The 17,307-nt window shown below is 47.7% G+C and overlaps 1 protein-coding gene across 7 annotated transcripts in view; it reads right to left on the reverse strand.

Moving 5' to 3' along the window:
• PAX5 (paired box 5) overlaps positions 1–17,307 on the reverse strand; it is a 134,740-nt gene that overhangs the window by 17,325 nt on the left and 100,108 nt on the right. For 4 of the 7 annotated variants that reach the window (XM_054287589.1, XM_054287585.1, XM_054287584.1 and 1 more), the window contains one exon: positions 15,509–15,610. The exons of the other annotated variants lie outside the window; for them this stretch is intronic. In XM_054287589.1, coding sequence (XP_054143564.1) covers positions 15,509–15,610 — 102 coding nt within the window. The remainder of the gene's footprint in view (positions 1–15,508; positions 15,611–17,307) is intronic. 7 annotated transcript variants of the gene reach the window in all.

Below are 17,307 nucleotides of genomic sequence, written 5' to 3' on the forward strand. Positions count from 1 at the left end.
TCACCCTGCTTTCAGCTCTGCAGACCAGGCACGCTTGCCTGCTCTAGACTGAGCAGTATACATGCTGCAGAAGTGCCAAAAAATGGGGCAAAATGCCAAACTACACTCCTACTGTAACAAAGCAGGTATTTCCGAAATAGTGTCGTCCCCCCACCGCTGGGAAGAAGCTGATCAGAAAAATACCCTGTATCTAGCAAAAGCCTTCCATGATCCATGCAATTTGTTTCAATGAAGATACTCAGGGTCATAACCAAAAAACACCCAGGACAAGCTGGTGGGATTCATAGATGAATCTTTGAAGGGCAGGCTTGGAGAATGTTCTCAAGATTGTGTTACCAGAAACTATGCCAGAATGAATGACACATCCAGCATTTGTCAATGGATGCTGCAGCCAGATCCCCCAGAAGGATGTGGCAGCCTGGGGGGCCAATACACCCCTTTCAGATGCCCCTCTTGTGCCCATTCCTGCAAGCAATGCAAACGCCACCCCAAAGAGACACCTCTTCACTCTGAGCCGAGTGACGCATGATGGAATCCCCTGAGCTCACGTGGTACTTGGGCTAGCATGGGTCGTGGTGGAAAGAACCTCTAATAAAAAGAAATGTTTCCAAAGGGGGCTGAAAAATGTCATTTTGGAAAACCTCTTTAATGAGTAGATTCAAAAAAAGGGAGATGCTTTTCAACACACCTGAGGTCCTCTGCATCAAAATGGGAAGCTGCTCTGATTGAACCTGCATTTACCTGGCATTGTATCGAGCAATCTATTCTCACAGGAAAGAAGTGAAAAAAGCATTATAAGGAAGAAGTGGAAATGCTTTCTATACAATTAATATCCCATCATCAGCCTTTTTTATTCCAATGATGGAATTGAAAAGAATAGATTTCAGCAGACGAACAGCCCTCACAGATGTTTTTCAAGAAAAACTTTTCTTAGAGAGGACAAAACCTTCACTTGTTTGATCTTACATGAAAAAACCCTGACAAACAGTGAGTCCTTAGAGCAGTAAGCCCTTTACACATGTTCTTTCAACACAACACGACAAAACTACATCAAATATTTCATCCACCTTTAGCCAAGACAGAGTGTCTGGAGCTGTGATGTGCTGCAACCATCAGGCCAACCCTGAGACACTGGCATTCACAGGATCCTAGGCAGTGCCACTAATCTGTATTAATAATTAGACAGCATTCTGCCTGTAGGAATAACTGCCAGAAAATGTGGCAATAATTGTTAATTACAGGGGCCAGTAGTACAAGCCAGACTCTCCTTTGGCTGCTGAGCATCTGCAACATCCTCCTTAAACAAATCTGAACAAACAGAGGAATTCTTTCGTTTGTAAGAACTATTTTCTCTCCTAAAAACATGAGGAATAACACACTTTTTCCCCAAGAAGCTACAATATATACATTTACATAAATAAATATACAAAACTATACACTTCATGTTCATTTACCTACAGAACTATCACAGCAATCCAGCTGGATGCCCCCTGGAGAAATGCTGGGGGCAAAAGCCAGGGTCTGCTCCCATAGTAGGGGGGGTATTGCATACAGTGCCATTGGCAAGGGGACCAGGCATGCTTTTCCTGGGATGGCAGGGGCTGCAGCAGCAGGGGTGCACACACAGAAACACACCCCACATATAAGGACAGACAGACAGACACACACACACAATAACAAGACTTGCCAACATGGACGCACAGACATGCAGGCTTGTAAATCCACTGGCAAATCTGCTGTAAGTGGATCAATCGATCACTTATAATCATCTCTGATCCCTCATACACTCACACTCACCAAAAGCACATCCAGCCCATGTCTGTCCCATCTTGAAGTCATTGATTAACGCTTCACAGAGTGGCTGAGGTGCAGCCACCTCCTACATTTTCACCCATGTGATTTCAAAATGAAATTAGCCCCTACTTTGGCTAATTGCTACTGCACATCAGGCAAGGAGAAGTTTATTACAGTTGTGAATAAACATTCTCTTACATTCAGAGAGCATCTCTCCAAAGTTCCAAGTCCCATCAAGACTGCCAATTAACTTCTAATGCATTTGAATATAATTATGTGATTACACAGTTTGGCCAGTCTTTCTCCCTTATTTTATCTTTACATTAGCCAACACTGGTCAAAGATGTAGTATTTTAACAGTTCTGAGTGGGCTGTCATATTGTAAGAAAACAGTAACATGCAGATTTTTGTAACACTACTGCATTTCCAAGAAGATGTGAGGCACAGAAATCCCATCAATGACTAATGAGTTGTGGGTTAAGGTGGACGTACCTTGCTGAGAAGTCACTGTAGTATTCTCGACCCGTGCTGCCTGCCATAAAATTTTAATGCTGCTTCTGACATATTTATGAAATACCTCACCTAGTCTTTGCAGGATGACAAAAAGATTTACATCCGCAATTACTGCAAGCACATAGGTTTTGGCTATGCACTTTAAACTTTTGTACACAAAGGTGTTTAACTTTAATACAACAAAGGTAGGTGGTGTCACAGAGCAACCATATTGGAACTGCATTAGGAGAGATTCATTTCTTTATACAGGAGGACAATTGCCCAACTCATCTGAATATAAGATGGCATTGCAATTAATTGCAATGAGGGATTTGCCCCTTGCCTCTCAGCTGCCCCTGTAGAGTCATCTCCCCTCTCCACCAGCCACTAGCCTGCAGACCCTTAGGATCCCAGGTGGACCTAGCATCAGGAAGCTGCACTGTGGTATCTATCAGTGATAACACTGATATCAAAATCAGCAAGCCACACTTGGCCATGTGCAGAGCCCCAGCACCAGTGCTGCCAGAGATGGGGCTGAGAACACGCTGCTGTTCTGTCTGGTTGCTGCAGCCGCCCATACCACACTGTCTCTCCTTAGCCTGGTTGGTGGGGCTGCTGCAATCCTCCCAAAGCCCCCCTTGCACCCTGTACAGAGTACAGGTGAGTGGCAAAAGGTGGATGAACACCACAGAGAGAATGCAGGGCACTGAGTACACAAACGGGCAGGCTAGATGAGGGTCACAGAGCAGACAAGGGACATGTGGCAGATGCGAAGCACAGAGTGGACAAGGGCCGTGGAGCAGACGAGCAGCACGGGGGAGGGATGCATCCACACACAATATCACTCCGTGCCTTTGTGCCTATGCACTCCCAACCTGAGCAGAAGCAGCCCCGTGGCACACCAGGGCAGGCACCATTTTACCTTCTTTGCTTGGTAATGCAGGTGGGATGAAAGGTAAACAACTGACTCAGAGAAAGTAAGTTTTGCAATATGGTTTCATCCCAAATTGGTGTAAAAGATCACAAGAAGTATATTGCGGGATTAAAATATTTGAGTTAGGCAGCAGAAATATTGCAGTTGGATCAGGTGAAAACATTCCACTCCATGCTTCATCCTGACTTGAGCTTTTTCTATAACTTCAGCCTTCATAATGACACTGTAATGTGCAGCCACCTCCAGGAATTACACAATAATTTACCTCATAGCAGAAGATATAATGTCACATGCCATAGTAGCATAGACTACAAATATTGTAAAGCCTGGAAATTAAATATTTTGGCAGCTTGATACATGCACATTGCTGCTGATAGGGAGGCTGTCTTCAATTATATTCCAACACAGGTGTGGGAACATGAGCAGGAAAGCATCTGCATGACTGAGGGAGCATCCTCCCACATCAGCACTGTCTCAGGCATTCCTCTAGTGCCCCAGTCCTCAGTGACTCCCAGAGCCCATCATGGACTGGCCATGGCTCACCTGGCCCTGGTACAGCAGCTCCCAGGTCCTGGTCCAGGGCCAGGTCCTGCCCTTTCTGCCAAGGTGGCAGCATCCTTGAGAGATGGAAAAGTCTCCTGTGCTCACCTCCTGTGTGGATAAGCTCTCAAGCTGAGACACACAAATCTCAGCACCTCAGCTATTCTGCAATACCAGGTTTTCAGCTGGACTGCAGGCTTTAGCACACTAGCAGGGTCTGCTTTCCCCACTTTGTGATTGTGGGAAGCTTGAAATACAGACACACATCCCCAGAAGAGATGATGTCAGGTCTTCTTTCTGACACCAGAGACGATGCAAATTAATGCCTAAGTGACAGAAGACAGATAATTTCTCACTTAATTTCCATTGCACTGCTTTGCTTCTACACCACATCCACATTACAGTCATCCATTAAAGGCAGAGAATAAAATCTTGTCAGTCAATCTCAGATGTCTGGGAATGTGGCAGGTCAGTCCTCTGGCATAACGGATGGGACATTTTGCTGGCAAATGCTTTGTAGCCTACACCACTTCCAAATAATGTCTGCAGCTGTTTAGCCTGACTTGAATCCAGCTGAATCAGCCAAAAATGGCACCAAGGAAGAGAAGACACAGGAGGAGAAGGAAGTCTCCTTCCACACTTAGCAAGTTAATTCTTGAGGGCATCATGATTTGTCACGGTGCATGCCCCAGGGGACACGTGGCTCCCAACAGCCCTGCTTACCTTACCAGGACCAGGCTCCTCATTGCCGCCTGGCATTGCTTTTCCTGACTTTAGTAAATGTGCAAGAATCAAAGGCAAGCTAGCCTGAGCTGAGATGGCTCCTTCACACTGAAGAAGGCTGGTAAGAGAAAAAGATGGGGCCACACCAACACCCTGTGCCCACACCTTTAACAGACAAAGCAAGCAGGCCTTCTCCCACCTGGGCATTGTGTGTCCCACCATGGAGTCTGTGCACACCTGTCCACGTGAGTGAGGCATCCCATGTTCAACCAGCAGTTACTTGTGACAAACTGTTGGTGGGGTAAAGCTCCCAAGACTGACAGGATTTAATGCAACTGCTGCTGAAGGGACATCAAGTCAGTACAAGAGTGCAGCTTTTAGTCTTTTTATGTAGTAATTGAGGAAGTGATATTTAAACCTCCCAGCTTACTCTACGGTCACTGCAGAGCCTTATCCCAAAGCTACTGAGGTCATTAGAGACAGATGACTTTTTCTCATCTGAAGTGCGCCAGTGCCATATTTGCTGACAGGAACAAATGAACACATATTTCTTTCTGGAGACTTCTCACTTCCTCATGCAGACAGTCTCTCTTCTCCTGGCCCAGAACATGCGTCTCATGAGTAGGAGACACATCCTCAAACTCTCAGCTCCTGCATCCCCGGTCCAGGGGCTCACACCTGCCTCTCACAGCTGACCACACAATAGGTTTCCAATACAAACACTGATTCCTACAGATTAATAGCCTCTGCTTTAAACTGTGTTTTCAGAGGAAATTTCTGCTGTGGAAAAGGGGCAGTTCTTGGAGCACCCTCCTTCATTTTTACTACAGTATGTCATTTTGATTAAAAGTTCTCACTTGATTTTCTTTCTTTCTGTTTTACCCCATTTTATTTCTTTTGCACTGATCACATTACATTGAATTGCACTACACTGCAATCTATTGTGATGTCCAAGCATTTTCACTTGTTTTGATAAAGTCTCAAGGAAACCAGGAAATCCTGGGAAGAGAATACTTTATTATCATAGCATTTCAATTTGTGCCATAGGCACAAGTTCTGAGAGCTGCAGTTTGCCACATGGCAGATGTTCTATGTTCAGACAGTCCTAACTGCAAGCAAACCCTCCCCAGCAACAATCATAAAGAAGTCAAACCTACCATCTCAGAAAATAAGTCCAGCAAGTAGCAAAAATACTGAATTCATGAACAACAGCCTGCAAGACAATGGCTGCTAAGTCCCCTCAAAACCTCTACAGGGGTCATCCTCCCATGGCAGAGGGGAATGTTCAGGGAGCTGGGGATGCTTGGGTTCAGGATCTAGTCTGCAGCATTCCCTTGGCCACAGAAATGCTGGAAGCAGGAGGCTTCCATCTCATTACAGGATAACTTCTTGGCACTATGAAGCTGGGCAGATACTGAACCCCTGTCACCCTGGGCTAGGCACACTGCTCAGTGCACACAGAAACCCAGGCTGGGGATGGTGTGTGAGAAGCCCCCTCTGAGACAAGAATCTCAGCAAGAGGTGGGCTAGCCAGGGTCTAACGCTCAGGAGGAAGAAAACACATCATCCCAACCCTCACCACATGGAAGCACTGGACAGTTGGGCCATTGAGTTTGGATGTGATGGGAACGTAGACTTTACTCTCCCATCACTGTTACCAGCTGCCGTGCTGTGAGGTACGGCAGAAAAAGAGCAGCCGTGTCACATTCCTGGCCATGGACACAGTGGGCCATGAAGTGCTTTCCACTCTGCTTACTTTGGGGATCTCGGCATTTGCTCATTGTCAAACACAATTTGTCTGGGAACTGCCTGATTGATTTGATAGCTAGTCTGGCTGATTCACACACCCCACGTGTAAGGTCAACTGGTGCCTGAACCACAGCTGGCAACCCTGACAGATGCTGGGCACTTTGCAGGGCTCAAAGCTCTGACAACTTGGTGTTCTCAACCCCGACACTTTTGTAGTCTCCAGTTTTTTTAAACTCTGTGTGCTGACATAACACAAAGGAGACACAAGCATGAAAAACAGAATGAAATCATAATCTGTGTTGTGTGATCCCACATGGCTATTTCTCTTCTTTCTCTTCTCTAAGGAACCACACTACATGCAAGGCAGTTGAGTTCAGTCCTGCAAGTCCCGGTCAGCTCCAGCTGTTCCTTCCTTGCTCACAAGCAACACCTGTGTGAGGTGGTGCCTGACTCATAGAATCACAGAATAACACAATGGTTTGAGTTGGACGGAACCTAGAGTTCATGTAGTCCCAACACCTGCCGTGGAACTACCCCAGGAACTGTACCATTCCACTATCACAGATTGCTCCAACCCCTCCACCCTGGCCTTGGACAGTTCCAGGGATGTGACAGCCCACAGCGTCTCTGGGCAACATGTGCAATGTCTTACCACTCTCATAGCTCTGCTACACTAATCCAAACTGCAGCTTTCCAAAATCAGAACTACTGTAGGTCTCATGGCTTTCTGATTACACTTATCTTTTCCTTATCGTGTTTTCACCAAGGGACAGCTGTCTGTAATGAATAAACAAGAGCAAACAGGAGTGGACCCATGAAATGCAGAGGATGCAGCAGTGTGCCTCACCCTTGGCATGCCACATCTGGCTGGACACCAAGCTGTCTCAGCCAGCACACTGGGGATGCATTACCTGGTCAGCCATTGTGAGCCCTATCTTTGAGAGCCAGCAGAACAATGATCTACTAGTAAACTCTCTGTAAAGCTGTTCCTGCCTTTGCAAAGGAGGATTGCAGTGCCCCTCCACCCTCTACATACAGGGAGAGTGTCCTTAGTGCCCAGAGGGGACCCTGGGAGCTGCCTGGGTAGGGGTGAACTGATCCTGCATAAGGCAAACTCTTAAAATTAAACTCATGTGCCAGGTCCTACACAGCATATTACTGAAGTTTTAACACATCATCTTTAAATTTCCACCTCTAGATATTTTGGGGCAGTTCATTGTAGCTGCCAGCACAAGGGGTCTCAAAATTACTGTATTGTAGAGGACAGAAAAATGTTTAGTAATATAACCTCCCCTTAAAAGGAAAGAAACAAATCAGCAACAAAAGACTTCATAAATTCTCACTATTGCTTTAATAACCACGATCTTGCTTAAAGGTGGGCAACACATCGGACCTGTAACACTGAACAATCATTAAGAGAGAACCATTCCCAGCTGCCAGTGGGGTCCCTCTGTGGGTACCTTGGAGAGGGAGTGGTGCCACGGCTCCCTTCTGGGGGTGCAGGACAGAGCCCCGTGCCACCAGCTGCGTGCCCCTCTCTCTCCGCCCATCTTCAGGGACCATGGGCAGACGTTGGGCAGCAGCATCCCATCACTGCCCAGTGCACCCTCCTCTGCAGCAATGCTCCCCGAGCTTCGCAGCCACAGACAACCCAGAAGTCTTGGCTAAGGCTCCAGAAGAAATTACCACAAGCCCTGGTTTCCATCCCTCAATACTAAAAAACCCCAACCTCAACACTCTGATCCAAAGCGCAGCTTGACTTGAACACTGGTGTCTGAACAGAGCACTCCCCTATGCCAAGGGAGCGTCATTCAGCTCCTGGAGCCCCAAACCCTGGCGCCATCCTGGGCTGGGGAGGGGACAGTTTTGGCATGGAGGTCTGGCTGAAGATGCACCCCAGCCCACAGCCCCCGTGTCGCCACTGCTGGCTGACGAGATAGATGGATTTGACTGAAGGCAGCCAAACTGTCACTCAGGAGGTGCCCCCTCGGTACGCTTCTGGCTGGATCTACTGGAGGATGGGCTTGCCTGAGCCCCTCCTGTCAGGGATTTCAAAGGGAACAAGCAGCTGAGTGGGGATGTGACAGCTCGGCCGAATTAGGGCTATTTGCATGCTAATTTCTACCGTGCTTAACTCACTGGCAGACCTAGAGCGAGAGGCAGCCTCTGCATGTTTGGAACAATGCTTGACTGATCTAGCTGCGTTAACGAGCAAATTATGGTAATTTTGTTATTACAAATGCATAGAAATTTCCAAAGAGTAGAGCAATACAATATGTTTTCTCTCCTCCTCCTCACTCCTAAATACAGACCTCTTTGTTTATACACACTTCACCTTGCTTACTTATGTTTAGATATGCACAATGTCTTACCTCGACAGGAGGAGGCAGAAACTATGGACAGAGCAGAGAGGGCCAGCAAAGCAGAGTGGCCTGCCTTTGCCACGTGTGGGACACTGGGGACCACATCCTCAGCTGGAGTAAAGAGCAGAGAGCCTAACTGACCCCAGGTGAGGATTGCTCTGCAAGGGGAAAGTGGATCAGCAGATCCAAAGGCTGTAGGCTTTCCAGCATTTCATCTTCCTGCCCTCTTCAGCATAATTTCTAAGTTAATTCAATGAAATAATATTTGACAACATCATATTGAAAACAATATAGATTTTATCTATATTCTGTGCAAGCACAGTAATTACATTCCTGACAGATGAGAACCAAAACGTTTCTCTAGACTTCCAAGATTCTGGCAGACCCTCATGCAAAATGCACACAAGCAGAGTATAAACATATACCATTTACCTGACTGTTTCATTATTAATTAAGGGAATAATTTATCAGCTGGTATGCGATTTGCCCCAAGATATTTGTGATGGCACATTGCATACTCCATCATAGGTGATGAAACTTCTCTGGGATTTCTCTCCCAAAACTATAAAACGGTGGGGAGACACTTCTGTGAAATAGCCTCAGACTTGGGGAAAAATGCAAAAAGTTGCTTAACCAGAGAAAGCCACATCAGCACTTCTGCCCCTTGGTAGCAGGCCTTCTGACTGTGGCATTGGAGCCTTGGATATTTTTGTGAGCATCTGCAGGGGCTGAAGTTGTCTTAGGGATGCACCAGGGGACATCTGGGTTTGGGTTTGAGCTGCATGAACTCTCAAAAAGGTACAGGTGGCTATAACCCAAACACACAAATACTTATCCCAGTCATAACAGCAGCATGAAGCAGGTGGAAACACTGGCACACTTGGGCGTCACTTCTAAGCTCTGAGGAGGTAACGTGCAAACTTTCTGCTTCAGCAAAGAATTGTTAAGGTTTATTCCTCATTTGCTTCAGGTCCATCTAACACAAGGGGCCAGAATCTCCTTTTACTCTCGCTGGCCAGAACAATGTCAGTGTTCAAGTAACCGAGCAGTTCCAGCATTATGCTGGACAACAGAAGAGGACCTGGTTGTCTGATGCCCTCTGACATCCCGCATACTGCAATTTGGTTCTCTGCCCCTGGTTTTAGGCATTTTATCTCTCAGCTGCTTCTCATTTCTTTCCTAAATATTGTCACGACATTACAACATGGTGTTGCCAAACTTTGGCAAAGGTAGAGCCAGATCAAAAATAACTAAAAAAACATAGCTTAAAAAACCCTAAAAATAGTTTAAAAATAACTAAAAAAACTATGAATAAAGTCTTCAGTGTGCCAGTGGATCCAAATTCCACCAGTCTCTACAGACTGGATCCTGATAGTCCCTCTCATCCAAAGGTCTGCCTCCTAACCCTCCAGGACACAAGGCTGGCATTCTGGCCCCCCGCACCCCTTGCTGCAGGCTGGGTGCCAGTGGACTGAGGAAGGATATTGTCCCTTGCAGACTCAGTATGAGGAACAGCCCAAACAGGAAGAAGTCAACACAGCCTTACTGCTCCTCAGCCTCAATACCTGCCAGCCACAATTAAAAAATGCATTTGAAAGCCACGTGTTTTGTTTGCAACATCATCTCCTTCCCCTTCACACGTTAGAGCAAGCATCTTCTCCTAGATAAAAGATTGCAAATGACAGCATTGCTATTTTTTATGCCTTTCTTTTCAAAGCCCAGTTTTGAATGTCAGTGTTTTCAGGTCCCTTTAGTCGGGTAATTGCACATAGACTTCTTATAAAGGAAATTCATTTGTTCAGGGTCACTGCATGGTTTTTCATTAAAAACAAATTACTGGTGTTCAGAAAGGACATCTGGGTTTCAAGAGTCCCATTAATGACTATATTCTCAGCATCACTATTCTGGAGAGTCTACCCTTTCCTGTCACCCAGTATGCAGAGCCTGCCAAGAGAGGAGGGGAGGGGGTGAACAGCAGCCCTGGGGAGAGGAAAAGGGGTGGCAGAGCAGGGGCTTCAACCCTGGAGTTGTGAAGAAGGAATGGGGGAAGGAGACAGAAACTGAGGGGAAACAGGGGTTGCTGTCCCAGCACTTCTAACTGGGACAAGAACTGGAATAAGGATTTAAGCAAGTTATCATGGCTACTTGCATATTACCAGTGTCCAGCTCAGCTGCAGCATCATAAGCATGATGGCAAGGGCACACACACGCTGGTGAACACAGGTGTGGTTTGTCCAAACCCCCGTCACAGCAATGAAATTGCTGCAAGCCCCTCTGCCCCAGTGCTGTCAGGACTCAAATGGGGCACAGCTTCTGGATGGGCTGCTTGGAGCAGGCACACATACTGTAGCTCTTGCACCAGCCCTCGTGTTTCCCCTTTGTACCCTTGCTGATGGCCACCATCTATCCCACACATGGAGGAACACTGACTTTCAGATACATCCTGGGAGTTGACCCACGGACACAAGCAGTGATCTGTGAAGAAAGAGAGACCTGAGCCGGTGCTGGAAACAAGTTGGTGGTTTGTGAAGCTACAAAGGATCAAGAAAAGACCCCAGGCAAGCAGCACTGGTCCCTGTCACCATGCCAGCTCCAATCAGCAGGACAGCAGAGCCCATGAAGGAGGACTAACAGCACTGGAGAGAAAGCCCAGCCTTCCAGAGGTGAGGGAGATGTGGCAATTGTATGGTCTCTGTGACCAGCCAACAGCTGCTTCAGAAGCTGTGCTTCATTCAAACACTTCACCCCAGGAAAGGGCTCTGAGGCCCCCACATTGGCCACAGAGTAAACCCCCTGGAAATATTGCATTTCCTAGTGTGCACCCAGCTTGCTTTTGCTGAGCTCCCAAAGTGAGATCTGAGGCAGTAAAAGGAGCAGAGGAGGCAGAAACTGCAAGCAGAAGACAGCACCATCTCCATCCAAAGAAGAAAACAGCCCCAGGACCATATCTCTGTAATGGAGCAAGCACTGCCAGGTGGCACAAGGCTTCATGTTGTAAGTACATGATTGGGTGGAGAGGATGCAGTTTGCTCCAGCCTGCTCTTCCCCAGAGATTTTCCTCCAGAAAGGAAAAGCTGCTGGGAAAACACAGCTCCATGTTTCAAAAGCAACAGCACCTTAGGGGCACAGTCACAACGTGAACAAATAGTAACCACAGTACCAAATTATTTGGGATAATTTCTGCATACAGCATCTTAGTAACCTGTGGGATCCTGTGCCCCAAGATGATGCTGAGGGCATGGATCTTGTAGGAACCAACAGTGGATTAAAGCTTTAAACAGAAAATGAGAATAGACAGAGAGCTGCACTAGACAAAATGAACATTTACAAGGAATATAAACTTCCATGTTCAAGGCATCAGCCACCAGAAAATGAGGGTTAAAGAGAAGTGTTCATTCTGCGCAAGGTGCTCCAGGCACTTCTATGTCCCCTTTCCCAGGTGAGATTGGTGGCTGTTCCTGGGATCCTGTGGCTTCCCATGACGTACTCCATGGTAGAGTCAATGTTGATGCCTGCTCCCAGCATGTCCAGGAATAGCAATAGTCACCAATCTTATGCTGGATCTACCCACCTTCCTCCCATCATTAATAGTCTCCCAGAGGAAAAAGTGAGTCAGGCGTGGGGCATGGAGCACAGGCAAACAGGATGACAAGCCAGGGGCTGGAAGAAGGTTCCACTGCACTGCTGCAGAGTGAGACCATGGTCACAGGATGGAAGAGCAATGTGCAAAGTGATTTTTCCCAGTCTCTGGGTAGACATTAGGATCTTCCCTATGACAGAAAAGATGTCTATAGGGCTCCCTCCAGCCTCAAAGTGGGATTCGTGGTTCAGTCATTTAAGGGTAACAAGAGCAAAAGTGTCTCTTGTGTGTGGACTGCTGGCACCACTCCTTTACAGAGAGGGCCCTGATCTCCATCCCCAAACAGCTTCCTGACTCCATCCCTACTCACAGTATCAGGCAGAAGCATATGAATTTCTGCAGCACATTTCCAGCAGTGCCTCAGTTGAAACACTGAGTCATGGAATGACCAGTCATTTCAAGATGGAAATGTCTTCTGGCAGTCTCAATACCATTCTCAGTGCAGGATCACAATAAGCCCAGGGCAGAATACTCAGGGCTTCACCCACCATGGCCTTGAAAATCCTCAAGCATGGAGAGTGCACAACCCCTCAGCAACCTGTTCCACCACTGGGCTCATCTCCTGGGGGAAAAGTTTGGAGACTTTTGTCATGCCCAGTTGCATCTTGCTTGTTTTGAGTTCTACCAGTTATTTATTTGTGTTAAGGGGGCTCAAATCAGAACTATTTCCATTGTGGGTCCATAAGTTCCAGGTGAGGGGGGATAATCTCTTCTCTCCAGCTACTGCACAGGACAATGCCGACTATTCTCACAAGCAGTGCAGATAACAGACTGATGCTCAGCTCTCAGTCTGCCTCATCCCTGTAGCCCCTCCAGGAACTAAACAGTCTTCAGCCTGTTGCAAAGTGCTCCTTGTCCTGGTGCAGGATCATTTGGTTTGTCCTTGCTGGGTTTCCTGCTCCTTCCCAGCCTGTCTATGTGCCTCCACTTCACTGCTCTGCTCTAGAGCCTGCTATAGCATCATGCAGGTCGGCAGCCTCTGAACACTTGATAAGATGGGCTGTCTTCTGTTTGTGGATGAAGCTGTGAACCAAGACAGACCTCCAGCGGTACCCTGCAGTTCTGTGCACGGTACCAGCACCCACCTGGAGTGTGCCATTGGGCACTGCCTCTGAGCTTGACCACCCAGCCTGCTGTTTTCCACCTGCATGACCCCACTGTGGCATTTCACCTGCACCCTGTGACATCAGAGCACTGTGGGTGCTGGCACCTCAGCACAGCTCAGACAGCTCCCCTCCAGTCAATTCTACAGGGTGACAGCCACCAAAAGGCAGGAGAGGCTTGCAGGGCCAGTGGCCTGCAGAGGAAACACATTCATGGGAGCCTCGAACAATGCCAGCTGTCAGTCCCTAAAGCTCCAGACTGAAATCAAACCACGTGTTTGCTTGTTTGGTTCCTTCAGAGAAAAGCATTTGAATAGTTTGTTCTCTGCCATAGCAGACAAGCCACATAAAAATGGAAATTCACTGCTGATATGCAAGTCCCTTGTTTTGCAGGAAAGAAAGGAGGAAATGTGAAATTTTGAGCATGTGTTTGAACAAGTCATGGAGATACAGCAGAAACAGGCTCCTATGTACCTCCTTGCCTGTGGAAGAGATAAGGAAGGACCTGGGTCTGGCAGGAGGCAAAAGTGCTCCTGCTAGGATGAGCTGTGATGGGGGCTGGAGAAAAGATAAGGACAGAACATGAAGCTGAATCCACACATCTTGCAATTGCAAGGGAGTGTGAAGGTCTCCCGTGTCCCACAGGCAAGCTGCAGACCCCAGCAGCTGTGGTACACCCAGCGTGGTCAGGCCTGGCTTTACTCACATCAGCAGGGGCAATGGCAGTAGCAACAAGCATGCAACAGAACACTGCTTATGTGTTGTCATGTATACATTTTTCCCATGTCTCTAACCACTTAACTCACACAATTGCTTAATTACAAGCAGAAATTCATGGCTAATGATTAAAAATCTTATCAAGGAAGCACATTTCTAGCAAAGGCTCCAAAAACTAGAAAAAGGCAGGTTGTGAGATGAATTCCTGAGAGCCAGCAGAACAAACACATGCCTGTGCTTGGGCATGAGAATTTGGCCATTTTGGAACAAGCAGAGATGTGCCAATGGTAGCAGATTGTGTCTGTCACCTGCCTTACTGTCAGCCCCTCAGGGACTGTGGTGCTTACCCTAGCAAGGCTCTAAAACTGGTCCTGCAAAGGACAGGAGTCAAAGAAGGATTGAGAAGGCATTTTGGATGCTAGTTAGCAAATTCTCACTTAAATGAGACGGAGAACCTACAGGAATTGCAGCTGACCTTCACACTAGCTGGAGCAGAAGGTTGTTATTAAAGGAACCAGTGAGAGGAACAGTGCAGTTATTCAATATAATGGGTCACACAAGCCTATATGTAGTTAAAAATAAAATCTATTACCTGGGAAAATCAGCTCAGATGACTCTACATCACTGAACCTATACTGCACCTCCTCTGGCTGAGCACCATTAAGCCCCACATCCTGCCAGCCCACCCTAGCAGGTGCTCCCAAAGAATTGCTAACTGCCCAGAAAGGACAGGAGTGCTGTTGCCCCACCATTCCTTGCTGCCAGTACTCAGAAGTCACCATCCTACTTTGAACTGAGTGTGGATCTGCAGCCAACAGTGCTAAGGGATGGCGTCAGTGATGTGACATACCTGCAGAACCTTCTCTGCCCACCCCAGGCACCTGCACAACTTCTGCTTCTGCTGCTACACAGGCAAGCAGTAGCCAGCAGCTGGCTCATGGAGAAGTAGCCGTAGCAGCTGCTGGCATTTCTGACTGCAAGGTTCCAAAATGGGAAGGAAACTACAGAAGTAGAGTGTCCTGGGAACAACCTGGTGTCCCCATCAGTCAGGTTTGCAGAGGAAGTCTGAGGTCAGGACATGTCCAGCCCCCAATGGCCTCACTAGTGGGGCAGCACAGAGGGACAGTGCTGGGAGAAGCCTGGCAAGTTAGAGCAAAGCCTGAGTCAGGTGAGCAGAGCCTGGCAGAGCCCAGTATGGAGCAATCTCCACAGAAGGGAGGCTGGAGCTCCTTCAGCATTCCAGGGCCACCACTTTGCCTTGGCACTCTGCAGGTTATGCAGCCTCCTGTGCTGGGGAGCCTGGTCCTCCTTCACTCAGGATCACTCCACGCCTGCCCTTCGGCAGTGTGGCTTCTACCTCAGCACACATCATTTACAGCACACAGCATTTCTCTCCTGAAGTACTGTTTGTTTTCCTTTTACATTTTCTTTCTCCCCTACCCTGAAGACTCACCAGGCACCATTCCTGTCAGTGCTGGAGCGGAGTAGCTGCCCTGTCCAGCAGGAGGGACGTGTGGAGGGTATCCTGGGAGGGTTGTACTTGCCAGCTCGCGACCTGAGGAATCAAACCAACAAATCACCACGTGAGCATTGCGACAAGCAGACATGGTTTTACATCTCCCCAAACACCCAGAACACAGCCATGCATTTGTCATCCGCTCTGTGAGGACCAGCGTGGGATTTCCAGCCTGGCAGGGAGGGCAGGCACAGTTTTGTTTTCTCTATAAGCTGCCACAAAGCTCCAATGAAGTGCAAGACTGGAAGGTGAAGAGCAGAGTTCTGCAGGGAGAGGAACACACCCGCCTGAACTCCAGCAGCTCACCCCTACTCCCAAATTCCTCTAAAGCTTAGATTTGTAAAGTCAAAAGCAATGAAATGGGAAATAACACAGATCTTAATGACATTTTGCCAGAAAACTCCCTAGAAAATCACATGCAAAGGCTGAGACTGTTTGAGATCTAAATACAATGCAGGGCATTTTTTTTATCTCTTGTTAAAGAAAAAAAAAGGAACAAACACACGGCATTGAGACATGAAGATGGTTTAAAATATAGTTTGTCACAGTGCCAGAGGAAGAGTTTAGATTTACAGACAGAGCCTGTTGCACTTCATTTCTGCATTTAGCCACAGAAATGTGGGTTGTAGTCAAGTACCCACAGTACTTCCATGAAGTAACCCCACAAAAGCAGGAAGTGGGATGTCTCCCATCTCTCTCTGCCCCTGGACCAGGGGTCTGGGCTACCCCCTCTTCCTTCACCCTCTCCCAGACACATCTCCTATCACCTTTGAGGACATGTGTCTGCTGGCAGTGCAAAGACAGGAGGTCAGATATCATGGCGCACAAAGAGCCACAGAAGTGTTTCCTCAGCCATGCCTGGACTCTGCTCCCGTGTGGAGCTTCTGGAACTGTCACCATCCCTTCCTGCTGCCGCAGTGAGATTTGGGTAAACCACTGTCAGCTGTGGCAACAAGAGACCCTCCAGAAGAAAGGGATGCTCCTGTGATCTCATCAGGCAGGATCCCTTCCTCACCCCAGAGGAAATCCTGGAGCCCACTCATGGTCATCTGGGCTCCCATGGCATCCTTGGACAAGTTGCTTTCAAGACACACACAGGTGCCTGGTAGCACTGACCCTGCAGCACCATGGCTTGGTCAGCAGCTGGACGTAGGCCCTGCAGTCCATTCCCAGTGTGAGCATCACCCGCACTACTCAGGCACCACTTCAGTTCAGGGACCTGCCCCTTAGACCGGCCCTGCTGGCTCTGCCCCCACCTCTGCCAGCCTGCCCAGTGCCTCCTTCAAGGCAGGGAAAAACAAAGTGTCCCTCGGAGCCAAAGCACAGCCCAGAGGCAGTGGCTGTGCGCGAGAGGTTATCTCTGAAAAGCTCAGACCTCAGTTAAGAGAAAGGGACTCTGGGCTGCATGAAGCACCTGGCCCTTCCACTCTTCCAGCCTCTACAGGACAGGGACCATCTGGCATCAGTCAGCCCCAAGATCCTGTTGGCCCAAAACAGCTCATTAGCAAAAATCAAGTTCCTTCCTTAAAAGGTAGCATTTGGATCAGCAAAAGTTATGTGACTTTGTTGATTTCAGCACTACTGACAAGAAAAAAAAGCACAGGTTCTCTTTTTTCACATTGTGTTCTCTAGGCAATTGTTTTTAAGACAGTGAACTTTTTTCAGGTCTCCAGAGCTTGGAGAGATTGAAACTGAACATTTTTACAAAAGCCAAAACAATTCCTTTTAAAGTGTTT

Source organism: Melozone crissalis, unplaced genomic scaffold, assembly GCF_028551555.1.
Source record: "Melozone crissalis strain CALT ecotype California unplaced genomic scaffold, PUWL_Pcris_2 ptg000060l_1, whole genome shotgun sequence".
Lineage (NCBI taxonomy): Eukaryota > Metazoa > Chordata > Aves > Passeriformes > Passerellidae > Melozone > Melozone crissalis.